This window comes from Bos grunniens, chromosome 21, assembly GCF_055505025.1.
Source record: "Bos grunniens cultivar Pamir isolate PY7600 chromosome 21, Bosgru_T2T1.0, whole genome shotgun sequence".
NCBI lineage: Eukaryota > Metazoa > Chordata > Mammalia > Artiodactyla > Bovidae > Bos > Bos grunniens.
In genome coordinates, this window is record NC_141185.1 from 43,652,924 (window position 1) to 43,667,587 (window position 14,664).

General features: G+C 50.2%; 1 protein-coding gene across 3 annotated transcripts in view; it reads right to left on the bottom strand.

The window, feature by feature from the left end:
• CEMIP (cell migration inducing hyaluronidase 1) overlaps positions 1-14,664 on the bottom strand; it is a 161,180-nt gene that overhangs the window by 15,449 nt on the left and 131,067 nt on the right. For all 3 annotated transcript variants that reach the window (XM_086364209.1, XM_086364210.1, XM_086364208.1), the window contains 6 exons: positions 12,311-12,396; positions 11,168-11,299; positions 9,918-9,953; positions 9,682-9,837; positions 6,152-6,332; positions 4,669-4,884 (listed from right to left, as the gene is read on the bottom strand). In XM_086364209.1, coding sequence (XP_086220335.1) covers positions 4,669-4,884; positions 6,152-6,332; positions 9,682-9,837; positions 9,918-9,953; positions 11,168-11,299; positions 12,311-12,396 — 807 coding nt within the window. The remainder of the gene's footprint in view (positions 1-4,668; positions 4,885-6,151; positions 6,333-9,681; positions 9,838-9,917; positions 9,954-11,167; positions 11,300-12,310; positions 12,397-14,664) is intronic.

Sequence of the window (14,664 nt, forward strand, 5' to 3'; positions counted from 1 at the left end):
TTAGCCACTGAGTCCAAAGGACAGAAGAGCCTGAATGCTTTGAGCCACCCTTGGTTTAAAACACCACGTCCTGATAGAGAAAAGACTTGTGGCTGCCAAAAGGCAGAGGGAGGAGGGAGAAGGATGGATTGGGAGTCTGGGGTTGGTAGATGCAAACTATGATATTTAAAATGGATAAACAAGAGGGTCCCCATGTATAGCCCAGGAAACTAGATTCAGTAGCCTGTGATAAACCATAACGGAAAAGAGAACCTAAAAAGAAAGTATATATGAGTATAATTGAATCACTTTACAGCAGAGAATGGCACAATCTTGTAAATCAACTATGCTGTTTAGTCGCTAAGTTGTGTCGAACTCTTTTGTGACCTCATGGACTGTAGCACACCAGGCTCCTCTGTCGGATTTCCCAAGCAAGAATACTGGAGTAGGTTGCTATTTCCTTCTCCAGGGGATCTTACCAATCCAGGGATTGAACCCGAGTCTCCTGCACTGGCAGGCATTTTTTTTTTTTTTTTTATCACTGAGCCATCTGGTGGGTGGTAGTGGTTTAGTCCTTAAGCTGCATCTGACTCTCACGACCCTATGGACTGTAGCCCACCAGGCTCCTCTGTCCATGGGATATCCCAGGCAAGAATACTGGAGTGGGTGGCCGTTTCCTTCTCCTTGAGCCACCTGAGAAGCCCCCAAATCAACTATATACTTCAATTTTTTAAATCCATTAAAAACCAAACAACACTGCACCCAGAACTCCCCTGGTGGCCCAGTGGCTAAGAATCTACCTTCCAATGCAGGTGATACAGGTCTGATCACCTATTGGGGAAATAAAATCCCACATGACACAGAACTCAGCCAACGCCCCACAGCTACCCAACCTTCATGCTCTAGAGCCCGTGCTCTGCAACTAGAGAAGCCCCTGTGCACCACAACTAGAGAAAGACTGCATGCCACAACAAAGATCCAGTACAGCCAAGAAAGAAATCAAATGAAACACCGTGTCCTGTTTTAGGATCTGTCCCATATTCATCAGGTGACATCCCTGTGGCTGTGGCCAAGAGAAAACATCACATCAAGATTCAATAACGTTGTGCCTTTGGAAAGGAGTTCTCTTCCTTTCTGCTTGTATCACATGTAAAATGGGAAGAGGAACTTCAACCCTGCCCTAACATGGAGTTGTCATGAGTCTAAGAGTTTAAAGGTATTGCATCTTAAAGCCTGTGGTAACCTGTAAAGTGAAGGAAGGATATTATCATTATAATTTTTTAGTGTTTACATGTTCTTTTCCCATCCTTTTATGTTTTTAATTTATTTTTAATTGGAGGATAATTGCTTTATGATATTGTGATGGTTTCCGTCATATATCAGTATGGATCAGCCATAGGTATACATATGTCCCCTCTCTCTTAAACCTCCCTCCCATGTCCCACCCCATACCTCCCCTCTAGGTTGTCACAGAGTACAGGGTTGAACTCTGCATGAAACTGCAAATTCCCACTGGCTATCTCTTTTACATATGGTAGTGTATATGTTTCAATGCTACTCTCTCAATGCATCCCACTCTCTCTGGAAAGGAGAATATTAATAATAATTAGCCGGTAGTGGATTCTGATAACCTCCAAGCTTGGTCAGCCCTTTTCTGCAGAAGATGAGCAATGTATCAGTAAGAAAGGGTGGGAAGGAAGCTCAAGATCAAGGCTCCCTCCACACGGAATGTCTCGGCCCTGAATCAGGGATGCTCTCACTTTCAGAGTGCGGCTGCAAGGCATAAGGGTCTGGTCACCCTTTAATTATGTGGGTCATGACTCCCGTTTATCAGCTCCCTTCCGACCACACTTCCCTTCTGAGCTGCCCTGGACCATGATGTCATCTGCTCACTCCCGGAGCATCAGACCCCTTGTCCTGCCCACACACACGGCAGCCCGTTGGCGTGGACCATTGCACAGGTCCGCCTCCCCTGCAGGGCACCGGGGCAGGCCTGAGGAAGTCTCGCAGTGGGGAAGGGGGTGCCCTTCCAGGCTCCATCAGCCGTCTCCACTGGGTTTGTAGCATGGCCTGGCACTCCTTCCACACGCCTCTGTCAGGATTTCCCAGTCTCTGCGGCAACTCTTTCCAACCTGATTGCTCTCTGCAGACCCCCTGGCTCAGGCCCACTCTCTACTCCTTCAGTGCATCACCTCCTCTTCTACTGTGGAAAGAAACACCCTGGACCTCCCTGATCCTGGCCCCTTCTTCCTCTGTTCCCTTCTCCTGCTAACGCCAGCCCCTCCTGCCTCTGCTGGAATCTATTCCCAGCACAGCCCTGCCCCCGGGGCCTACCTTGCGCCAGCATGGCCCTTTCCCTAGCTCCCTGCTCTGTCTCTCCCCAGATATCAAACCACCTTACCGCCTTTGGCACTTCTCTTTTCTTTCTTTTTTGATTTTAGTTCCCCGACCAGGGAATGAACCCGGGCCTTTGGCAGTGAGAGTGCAGAGTGTTCCCCACCGGACCTCTAGGAAGTCCCCCTTTAGGTCTCTCCTAACGCCCACCCCGATGCTGGCCTCCACAGTGGTGGTAACTGCCTGCCTGTGGGGTGGTGGTGAAGACTTCCTCATCCCTACATGTTCCTACCCCGAGTGGGGCCCCCAGGCTCACCACCCTCCTCATCTTACAGCTCTTTGTCTCCTTGGAGACGTTTCTTTTGCTCATCCAGTCCTGGTTATTCCTCCACATAACATTAATATAGTCACCAATATTTTCACATTCTGGGCACTTTCCTTGCCTGCTGCCCACGTGGCCACTGGGCACTGGAAATGTGGGCAGTGTGGCCGAGACCCCAGATTTTAAATTTCATTTTAATTAATTTAAATTTCAAAAGTGGTGTAAGAGAGTTTTCCCTGAAACACAGCTTTATTGTTTTGGTAGGACTAGCTTTGACTTTAACTGTAGAAAATTTGAAAGCAAACTGAATGGGCTACAAGCATCAGATATGCAGAAAATTTGAAGACTTGGGACAGGGGGAAAAAATGAATGTAAAATGCCTCATTAATGATTTTTATGCTGATTACATGTTGAGATGATAGCATTTTGAATATATTGAGTTAAATAGAGTCTATTATTAAAATAGATTTTACTCATTTATTTTTCCTTTTTAATGTAACTCCTGGAATATTTGAGCTCATGTGCCTGTATTATATTTCTGGTGGAGAGGATTGGCGAGGCACTTACATGCTCACTAAGAGAGTTCAACTATTATCCTGATTTTACATATAAGAAAACAGAGGCTTCAGGAGTTTAGGTAGCTTGCCCCAGGTCACATAGTAAGTGCAGGACCTGACCTCTATTTACAAAGTGTTTTCACTTGGGCTTTTTGAAAATCCTATTGGGTGGGGAGAAAAAATAAAAAGAATAAAGAATGGCACAATTTCATTCCTTTTTATGACAGTATTATTTTATTGTGTATATATATCACATCTTCCTTATCCATTCCTCTGTTGACGGACACTTAGATTACTTCCATGTCCTGACTATTGTAAATAGTGCTGTAATGAACATTGGGGTGCATGTATCTTTTTGAATTATGGTTTTCTCCACTTATATACCCAGGAGTGGGACTTCTGGGTCATACAGTAGTTCTATTTTTAGTTTTTTGAGGAACCTCCATACTGTTCTCTGTAATAGCTGTACCAATTTATATTTCCACCAACAGAGTAAGAGGGTTCCCTTTTCTCCATACCCTCTTCAGAATTTATTGTTTGTAGATGTTTTGGTGATGAATTGGGAGAGTGGGATTGACATATATACACTATGTATAAAATAGATAACTAATGAGAACCTACTGTAAGCACTGCTGCTGCTGCTAAGTCGCTTCAGTCATGTCTGACTCTGTGCGACCCCAGAGACGGCAGCCCACCAGGCTCCCCCGTCCCTGGGATTCTCCAGGCAAGAACACTGGAGTGGGTTGCCATTTCCTTCTCCAATGCATGAAAGTGAAAAGTCAAAGTGAAGTCGCTCAGCCGTGTCCGACTCTTAGCGACCTCATGGACTGCAGCCTACCAGGCTCCTCCGTCCATGGGATTTTCCAGGCAAGAGTGCTGGAGTGGGGTGCCATTGCCTTCTCTGACTGTAAGCACAGGGAGCTCTATTTGATGCTCTGTAGTGACTAAAATGGGAAGAAAATCTAAAAAAGAGGGGATATATGTATACGTATAGCTGATTCACTCTGCTGTACAGCAGAAACTAAGACAACATTGTAAAGTAACTATACTCTAATAAAATTTTTTAAAAAAAGAATAAAGAAGCCTATAGGGCTTTCCTGGTGGCTCAGTGGTAAAGAATCTGCCTGCCAATGCAGGGGACACAGGTTTGACCCCTGGTCCGGGAATATCCCATAAGAACTAAGCCCGTGCGCCACAACTACTGAAGCCTGCACTCTAGAGCCCTTGCTCTGCAGCAAGAGAAGCCACCACAGGGAGAAGCCTGGGCACCGCAACTAGAGAGCAGGCCCTGCTCGCCTCAACTAAGGAAAAGCCTGTGCACAGCAACAGAGACCCAGCACAGCCAAAAACAAACAAATAAATAAAATGATTTGTTCAAAAAGAAGAAGCCCATGTCTCTTTCTGGCCTGGCTCAATACTTGTCCCACGAATAGATGACCGTGATCCCGAGGAGGCGCACCCCGCATCCCCACCCACCTGTGCGTAGCGCCCGCTGCAGATGGCGCCTCTCCAGTCCGGAACGTTGATGCAGTCTGGGTGCCGGACCAGCCAGTTGTCGTCCTTGGTGAGGTAGGAGCCGGGGTACTCAGACACGGAGCCGTCCACATCGTGGAACACTGATGTCTTATCCCCGTCCATGTCCAGCTGGTTGAACCAGGGCCCGGGCTCCCCAAAGAAAACTCTGGAAGTAATCTGAACAGAAACCAGGAAAGTGAGGCTGGACCAGAAGGTGGAGGGTTGGGGGTAGTGGCCATCAGCGGGCCAGGGTGAAGTTCCCGATTTCGTTCCCGATTTCTGCTGATGCTACCAACCAGCCAATGCAGAGAGGCTCCGGGGTAGTGCAGGAAACCACATGGCTGACCCTTCAGACGGAGCCAGAAAGACAGCCAAACGTCTGCTGTGCTTCGGCCCTCAGGCCAGCATGCGGTTTTGGCCTCTACTCACTGGAGGGCTGGCTGCTGTGTGCAACCCCAGAGAGTACTATGACACGTGGCTCAAAGACTGAAGGCGGCGGGGAGGTGGGCAGAGGAGTGTGTGTGTGACAGAGACAGAGAGGAAATGAGGTTGAGGTGGTGGTGAGTGTTTGCATGAGAAAGTATTACATATATATAACACACACACACACATGTCAGGGGGATATGTGTGAGCGAGGATGTGTATGTGAGTGTGTGGGGGTGTGTGTGGGTGAGTGTACACTGTGTTGTAGGAAGGCAGTCTTTCAACATGAGCCCTTGGAGAGTTCCATGACTGAACTCTTTCAGGCCTCCAATGGCCTGAGTAAAGAAATTAAGTAACTTGAATTTCACATCTTTTCCCTCAGCTGCCAGGAACTGGGCAGACAGGCAAAGGGCAGGAGCAGGGGGAGGAGGAGGGGGAGGTCTGGGAATGCTGTAACCCAGAGAAAATGTACCCGGAGCCCTGGACCTGCCCGTCTCAGGGGCAGCCCTCCATCCTTACCACCTCAGCCCCGGCTCCTAATTTGCTGCCGCCCAGGGCCAGGAGGGCCCTGTTTATGTTTCAGTCTCCAGGAGAGATTAAACAGAGCTTCTTCTGCAAAGATTCCTTCAGAAACTGCTGGGTTTTATTTTTAGATTAATTGTGCCAACTGAAGTGGCCCAGTCACCAGACTGTAGAGGTTGAACCCAAGATCCTTGGAGGAACAGAGCCTCAGAACCCTGAGGGCAGCGGAAAGTTCCTGCCAAGGCTTGGGTGGGTTTTGCACAGGCTGAGGGCAGGCGGGCATTCACCCAGACTTGACCTGTGGGGCAACCTCCACTTGTACTTTTCCAGTTTGGCTGCAGACAGGCCTGAGACGTGGCCTGACCTGCTTGGAGGAGGATGTTCAACCCCTGTGGTGGTGGCAACGGCTCAGACTCCAGGCCCCTGGGGACTCGTGAATCACTGGCCGAGTCTGGGTTTGCTGGGAGACCTCCCCGGGTAAGGGGGGAGGCCCACTCACCGGGACATCCTCAAAGGCGATGTTGGTGACGTTGTTGTGGGGGCAGCTCTGCCAGGCGTTGTTCAGACGGAAGGCCAGGGCGCTGGTATGCCGGCCCTCCAGGGCTGCGAACTTGCGGAAAGTGCAGTTCTGGATGTTGATGGGGCCGTCATAGAACTGAATGCCTCGGATGGGAAAATTCCTGTGGAGTGAAGGGAGTCAGCTGTCAGGCTGATGGCCATGTCGGGCTGCCATGTTGTTGCACCCTCCAAGGTGGATGGTAATGATGGGTAAATCATTCCTCATTCCTACTCCACCTCCCCAAACTGCCCCTATAACACAACATGATTGATTCATTAATTCATTCACTAAGAAAGCATTTATGGATACAGTATGCATGCATCTGTGCTCAGTTGTATCCGACTCTTTATGACCCCATGGACTATATAGGCTGCCAGGCTCCTCTGTCCATGGGATTCTCCAGGCAAGAATACTGGAATGGGGAGCCATTCCCTTCTCCATGGGATCTTCCTGACCCAGGCATGGAACCCACATCTCCTGCATTGCCAGGCAGATTCTTTACTGTTGAGCCACTGGTACACATGAATAAATGATTGCTGGATGAATTATTAGATGGATGGATGGATGTCTAATTGCTGGCTTGAGGTTTGGGGGATGTTCTGGACAGACATTTCTCCAAATCTTTCCATCCTATCAAGAGTCATTGGATAAATACGGTGAATATTCTTGGAGAGTGCCAATATCAATATCATGTCCCTCAGGAGAGTACAGCCATTAGTCATTATCCCCTTAGTTTTAGTTGCTATAACAATTTAATTAGATTAATCCCCAGATGAGTTTCCTCTCTGTGAGTAAGCCTTTTGATGGACAGGGTGCTGGGTTTGGGAAACAAGGGAGAGGGAGGACACAGAACGGAAGGTGATAGTGAAATAGGAGAGTAACTTCAATGTGATTTTTCAAGCACCCTTAGAAGAGAGGGCAGGACCCACGGGGAGGGCAAGCCTGTGAGTTGGCAGAGGACCTCAAGAAAGTCCTGGTACTCAGGAGGCAGGGAAAGATGGAGTAAAAGGCAAAAGGCTTGGATCTGGAGGTAGGAGGGGCTGTGGGAGAACTAGTGACTCAGAAATTCTGCCTCGGGTCCAGCAGGGGGACACAAGATGCCGCTCTCCTTTGCCACAGACTCCTGAACAGGGTGTGGAAAACACAGGCCTATGATGGCTGAGCTGATCCATCTTGGGCCTGGCCCCGAATCTAGACTTGCTCATTCTTCAAGCCTGATTTTTATGCTTTTACTGGTATCTCTACTTCAGGGGGTCTTCCCTGGTGGCTCAGTGGTAAAGAATCCACATGCCAAAGCAGGAGACATGGGTTCGATCCCTGGGAGGGAAAGATCCCCTGGAGAAGGGAATGGCAACACACTCCAGTATTCTTGCCTGAGAAATTCCACAGACAGAGGAGGCTGGCGGGCTACGGTCCATGGGGCTGCAAAGAGTTGGACATGACTGAGCAACTAAACAACAGCAACAACTACTTTGGGCCAGGACCCTCTCTTTCCACAGTAAACATAAAGCAGGAAGGGCAGAGAAAGGAAAACAAAGCAGAAAAGGGGGTCTGTCCATGGGGAGAGGCCACATTTCAGCTGTCCCCATCTCCAGAGCTGGGGTCCCCTCATCCAGACATGTTCCTCCAAGGAAGGGCCTGGTCATGCCAGTCTTGGCAACGTGCCTTCAGGACACCGTGTGCCAAGGACTTCTGGTATTTCTGTATCTTTCTGTTTGTAATTGATTAATGTCATCGCCTTGAATCGTGTTCTCATGGAGCAGCTCCGTGCATCTTTCCATTTAAGGTATTTTAGGGGCAGCCCATTCTGACTAGCTCTATATTTAAACTATGTGCTTACTTTACACTGGGACCCCAACCCAGTCCTATATAGGAGGGATCCCCCACGATTCGGTCTGCATAGTCTGGGCTCCTGCTCTCAAATGCAGTTGGAGGAACCTGCCCGAGTCTGACCAAGCTGTCAGGCTTCCATAAACAAACTCACCTCTGGAAGTCATCAGGACATTCTGGCCCTGGGAGGCTGGGAACCCTCAGTGTGGAAACCCAAATATGCAGACCCAGAGTTGCTTGTAAAAATGATCTGAAGGGATTGCTACATCGCTTAGGCTAGACAGAAACAAGGGCTTCTAGATCGCTCATGCCCAAGGAGACTGTGGGTCTATCCTCACAGTCTTTTCAAAGATGCCCATCCCTCTAGGGCTGGGGGCTTAGGCCTGGGTCCCACCTGTAGGAGCAGGAAGGATAAATTCCTGAGAAAAAGGAGAAGGCTTGGGGCCAGGGCAGGAAGGGCCGATCTTAGCCCTCTGTTGCTTGTGGCTCAGCGGCTCGCTATCTGGCTTGAATTCACGTCTGAGCAGAAACACCATCCTCACCGCTGACTCAGCCTGCAGTTTTCCGAGGAATTAAGCAAGTCCCTCTGCTCTGCTAGCTCATCACCTCTCCAAGTCACCCCCCGCCACCGCCCCCACCACCTGGTTATCATCCAGTGATAGAGAGCCTCTAACCCCCTCCCCAGGACAGCTGTGCTACTCTGCTGTTTAACAGACCTTATGGCTAGAAAATTCTTTCACGCACAAAACCAATTCTGACTCTTAGGCACACATAGGGTGAGTTTCATCTTCTAAGTGCATGGCAGGTTGTGTGACAGCATCTCCCATGCTGTTCACCCAAGTCTGGTCCCATCTTCTGCTTGAAGATCCCTATCTCTATGTGATGTGACTGTAGGCTGGGTTGCCCTCTGAGTTACTCCTCTTCAAGTGCTTAGGGCTGACTATCCTCACACCACTGTCAGGGGTGGGTGTCAGGAGTGGGCTGTCCGAGGAGAAAGGAGGCCAGGGTCACCCATCCTGGACACTAAATTCCCAAGGATGTGGCTCAGAACCACATTATGTGTTTTGACAGCTGTGCTCTGCTGTTGACTCCCTTTCAACACAGTTTTTTGACTTCTGTCTCTCATTCTAGATTTTACCCCTCTTCTGGTTAATTGCAATTGTTTCCATGATTTCTCTGACCAGTAGAGGACAGAGGAATTCACAGTCAACAGGTAGACATCACATACTAGCATCTTTCCTTCCACTGCTGTCATTTAAGTTAAGCCACAAGTCCCTTGGACAGCAGGGAGATCAAATCAGTCAATCTTAAAGGAAATCAACCCTGAATATTCATTGGAAGGACTGATGCTGAAGCTGAAGCTCCAATACTTTGGCCACCTGACATGAAGAGCCAGTTCACTGGAAAAAGACCCTGATGCTGGGAAAGATTGAAGGCAGAAGGAGAAGGGGCAACAGAGAATGAGATGGTTGGATGGCATCACCAACTCAATGGACGTGAGTTTGAGCAAACTCCAGGAGATAGGGAAGGATAAGAGAGCCTGGTGTGCTGCAGTACATGAGGTCACAAAGAATTGGACACAACTGCATGACTGAACAACAACAGGCAGAACAAGGACGCTGCCTCATTTGCAAACCTACTGGCCTATGGGGAGGGTCCTTCCACTGTGGTCCAAGCCACCGGGACCCCAGATCCTGTTGTCCATCATCTCTGTGCCAACGTTGCCACTCTCGCCGACAAACAAGCTGTTCTTGATCTCCTGCTTGGAGCCATCATCATAGGGGAAGGTTCCACCACTGCAGAGAGAAGATGTCTGAGATGAGATGTCCGGAGACAGCATCCCATAGGAGTCAGGGGCGAGGACCACTGCTCTTACCTGGCCAAGGTCAGGCCGATGCCATTGTCAGCAAACCTGGGGACAAGAGCAGACAGTCAGACAAGAGCATCTCAGGCTTAACACACATAAAAGAGAGAGAGGTGCTATCATGCATCTAAGCCTGTTCCATGTCCCACATGCGCATTTTCAGTGAAGCCCTCACTGTACTTCCTTCTCCTCCGGGTGTGTGTGTGTGTTCATATGCTCAGCTATATCCGACTCTTTGTGACCCCATGGTCTGCAGCCTGCTGGCCTCCTCTGTCCATGGGATTCTCCAGGCAAGAATACTGGAGTGGGTAGCCATGCCCTCCTCCAGGGGACCTTTCTGACCCAGGGATCAAATTTGCATCTCTCAAGTCTCCTGCATTGGCAGGGGGGTTCATTACCACTAGCGCCACCTGGGAAGCCCATGTCTCCTTTAAATCAATCACAATAAAATGGGGAAATACACCTATTTCCCATGTATAGTTTCTGGTGTCCCTTTTATTTTGCCAAGTGGCATGTGGGATCTTAGTTCCCTGACCGGGGATCAAACCCACGTCCCATGCATTGCAAGGTAGATTCTTAACCCCTGGAATACCAGGATAGTCCATGGTCTCCCACTTTTAACACCAAAGGCAGACCAGGAGGACATTTTCCATTTCTCCTTTAGAGGAAACCCCAACTCAGCTGCCTGTCCCTCTGGTTCTTGTCCAGTGTGGCCATAGCTGTCCACAGGGACCTTCTATCAGAGCTCGGGGTTCCCTGTCTTCTTTCTCTGGGCTTGGAGTTTGATGCATTGCTATTTGAAGTTCCAGTTCAACTGCTCACCTTGCAGGAAATTCACTCAACAGAGCCTCAGTGTACTATGTCTAAGACGGAGATAAGGATTTATATCTCCGAGAAACATGGTAAGAAATAAATGTGACTAAGGATCCAGCACATAGGACGTGCCTAGAATGTGCTGGTTTCCTTTTCCTTCCTTCCTCCTGCTGACTGGTGATAGGAATGATTTTGTGACCTAGAGCCAAGCCCAGTGACTATTTGGGGATAGTCATGACCCACAGCTGCTGACATGGTGGACAGAAGCCACATGCTGCCTCTAGCAGGCTTTCTGGGCCACTGCCTGCTGCCCTTCCATGTCCCTGCCTGGCTGGGCAGCCAGAAGGTCAAACATTGGTCTGTCTGGACTCCTCTATCTTGCTCGTGTCTGTCTCCCACCCGGGTGAGGTGGGGAGGAACGTGGTCTCCATACTGTGCCCATGCCTCACCTGCAGCTGTCCAACCACACGTCCCCGCCACGCAGCCAGGCCCCGTGATCTTGGTTCTTGTAGGCGGTGAAGTGTTTGATGATGGCTGGCTCCCGGGGCTTCAGTGGGTCGGCGTCCTGGTGGGGGCTGTATCTGGAACACACCATGGGGAGGCACAGGTGACCGAGTTGTTGGGGAAGGGGTACTCTTGAACTGACTGCCCTTCTGGGTGGTGGTGAGCTTCTCTCTGCTCTCGGTGCCCAGAATACTCGGGCTAAAGAGCAATCAGCCTGCCCAGCATGGGCTCTGCAATGAGTTTTCTGAGCCTGACACCAACGTCAGAGGTCTTCTCTTCGGGCGCCAGCCCCATGCAGCCTACAGACATGTCGCTTCTCTTGTTCATCATCGCCACTGAGGACTGCTCCCCTCAACCCTGGCCCCAAGGTGGGGTCAAAGCCCCAGAGAAAGTTCAGACAACCAGTCCTAACCCTGGCACTTGATGCAGACCAGGAAGGGGAGTCTGAGGTGCCCTGCTCTCTACTCCCCAGGGAGTAACCTTGACCTCGTGCCTTTTCTGGGCTGCTACATCTTAGCCACCAGATGGAGTGCTGAGCCTGGATGTTCCTGACATCCAGGCCAGCAAAAGTCTTCCACGGGGAGCATCCTGTCACTGGTGTTGCCTACTCTCGACAGAGAGCAAGCACCTTGGTCTGTTCAAAGGGTACAGATTTTCCTAACTACCCCGAGGTTTGGACAGCCCATTTTAAAAGCAGCTCCTGGCCTTGGGCTGCGCTCCAGATGTATGTATAGGTACAACCTCAATGTTTCTTCCTATTAAATTGATGGCAAAATTCCTCCCTTCTTTTCTCTTCTCTTCACCTTTTATATCCCAGCCCTGTTAACTTATTAAAAAGCAGGTATTGGATTTTGCTGATTTTTCTAGAAACCTCTTGAAATTTCTTTTTCCTTACAACTGCTAAGGCCTTGACCCTGACTCAGATTTGGCCCCACTCAGTTTTTCCCATAAAGTACCTCCAGTAGCTAGCTCCATGGACACAGAACGTGCCGAAAGATACTTGAAGGATGAATGAGTGAGTGGATGAAGGGAGTAGGGCTGAGTCCAGAAGTTCCTGTGGAGTGCATGGACTCCCCAGGGTTGATTACCTGGCAGAGATGATGGAGAGGAAGGGCCGCTTGTCCTTGGCAGAGGCCTGGGTGGTTTTGACCCCGTTGTCTATGATCATGCCAGCCTGGGGAGAGGGAACATTTAGGGACACATTATTGTGGACCACAGGCTGCAGGCATCTTCTCACACCCAGCCTCACAGTGTACTCTTGAATGCTCCAGTAAAACCAGCTTTGCTCTCAGACTGTATTAATAGAGATAGGGGGGTCTGCAGTGAGGGAGGTGAAGAACATGGATTGCTCTGCACGGCTCAAGTCAAATCTGGAATAAGGTGCTGTTGCTGAGGTATAGATGAGGATGCCAAGGTTTAGATGGGGTTAAGTATTTTGTCCAAGGACATATAGCTAAGTCCATTACCAGAATTCACACTGCTTTGGGCAGTTATAAGCCCAGGTCCCAAATTAAAGATAATAGATATGCTGTCTTGGGAAATGTGTCTGCAGTGATGCAAAGAAAATGCTGAGCTTAAGCTTTGTCTTTACCTTGGAGCAGGGATCTTTGATCCTCCCCCAGTTTTGTCTCAGTTTTTGTCTGACTCAAGGAAAAAAATCTCACTTTCTTATTTGGCCCCCAAGGTGTCCAGTTTGTCAGCCACAGGTGAGCGTGAGTCTGGGCAGCTGAACAAGGCTGTCCAGGGTAGCTCTGTCCAGTCTACCCTCAGGGCTGGATTCCCTCAGCCTGTTAGGAAGGTTTGAATGCATCATCTCCTCTTTATATAACTGAGGACGCTGGCTACTGTGATCTTCAGCTGGCGTGTAATTAAGCAGTGGGGAGGTGAATGAGTCAGGAGAAGTGGGGCTCCATCCTCAGCACTTCCCTCATGAGTGTGACCTTGGGTAAATCCCGTCACCTCTGGGGCTTCAGTTGCAGCCTCTGTAAGATGGGCTGATGACACTGAGGTCCTGCTGTGAGGACCAAGTAGGACAGGCCAGGTGAAGAGCCCGGGGCAGAGCCCTCACACGGTGACATGGGGCCAGAGCTCGCTGGGAGCCAGCACCATGCGCAGGGCCCCTCCCTGGCTCAGGCCCCAGAATCCATCCAGCTCAAGGGTCCTCTTTGTCCCCTTCCCTCCCTGCCGCCTTCCTCAGGGCCCGTCCCTCCCTCTGTGCCCAGGAGTCCTGGCTACCCTCTTCCCTCGAGTATTCCTCTCCTTTCCAACCTCCCCCAACATCAGGGTCCTGTGTGGCCCAGCCCCTGCTCATGGGGAGGCTTCTCGAGGAAGGAGTAGTGACAAGCGGCCAACAGTTGTCTCTCCACAGCTCCTCTTCCCCCACAGAGATGTGCTCCCTAAGCCTGTTCTGCAGAGAGATGGCTCTCCTAGGCCTGCAGCAGCCTCAGAAAAACCCACCTGGAGCTTGTGCTAATTCCCTCACCTCTGTCCAGGTGGCACTGTTACCCTCCCTGCCTCCACTCTCTATCCAGGGAAGCTCGTCTTTCTTGGCTTCTAGGACATGACACTGCCCAGGGTCCTCCCTCTGCCCACATGGCCTTGCCCTCCTCTCAGGACCCCTTTCCCCACCCCACCTCCCAGAAGCACAGGGCTGTTCTGAGATGATTTCTTTACACTTCTCTCTAGTTGAATCTCTTCTTTTGACCCTGAATGCATCCATTCCCCGCTAAGGGTCTCAGTTTCCTCCATCGGCACCACTAGGAAGAGGACCAGAAGACCAGCCTTGACATTCCAGACTCTTTCTGTAGACGCGCTGTTCCTGAATCCTCAAGGCCACCTCTGACCCCACTGCAGCAGCTCCGGTCCCAGCCCTGCTCCCAGGCTCCATTCCTGAGTGACCATGGCTCTGGTCTTGATGTTGTCCTTGTTGGGGGTCCTGGGCACCCTTGAGACCCCAGTCCCTTCCCCAGCACCTTGCTTGGGGCTGGACTGACAGAACTGTTGTTGTTCATTTGCTAAGTAAATAAACTCTTTGAGGCTCCATGGACTGCAGCCCGCCAGGCTCCTCTGTCCATGGGATTTCCCAGGCAAGAACACTGGAGTGGGGTGCCATTTCCTTACACACGGAACTACTGATGAGTAAATGAAGATGACAGGAAAATTCTGTTTCCACTTGCCTCTTTAGTGCTGTATACCAATGGAAACAAAGTGAACAGAGGAAAGGATGCTGATGCTGCCTCAATCTTTTCTCCAGGACCGGGTACTTAACTCCTTTAGCTCATAGGACCTGGCTTTTCACACTTATCACTGCTCCCATCCCCACCATGTGTGCTGCAAAGTCAAACTCAGGTGCCCCAAGCAGGGGCCGCCAGGAGGAGCAGCCTGAGTGGTGGTGCTTCCTGCCTCTCCTTTTGGTTCCGACCAGTTGCCAGGTGGAGGCCAA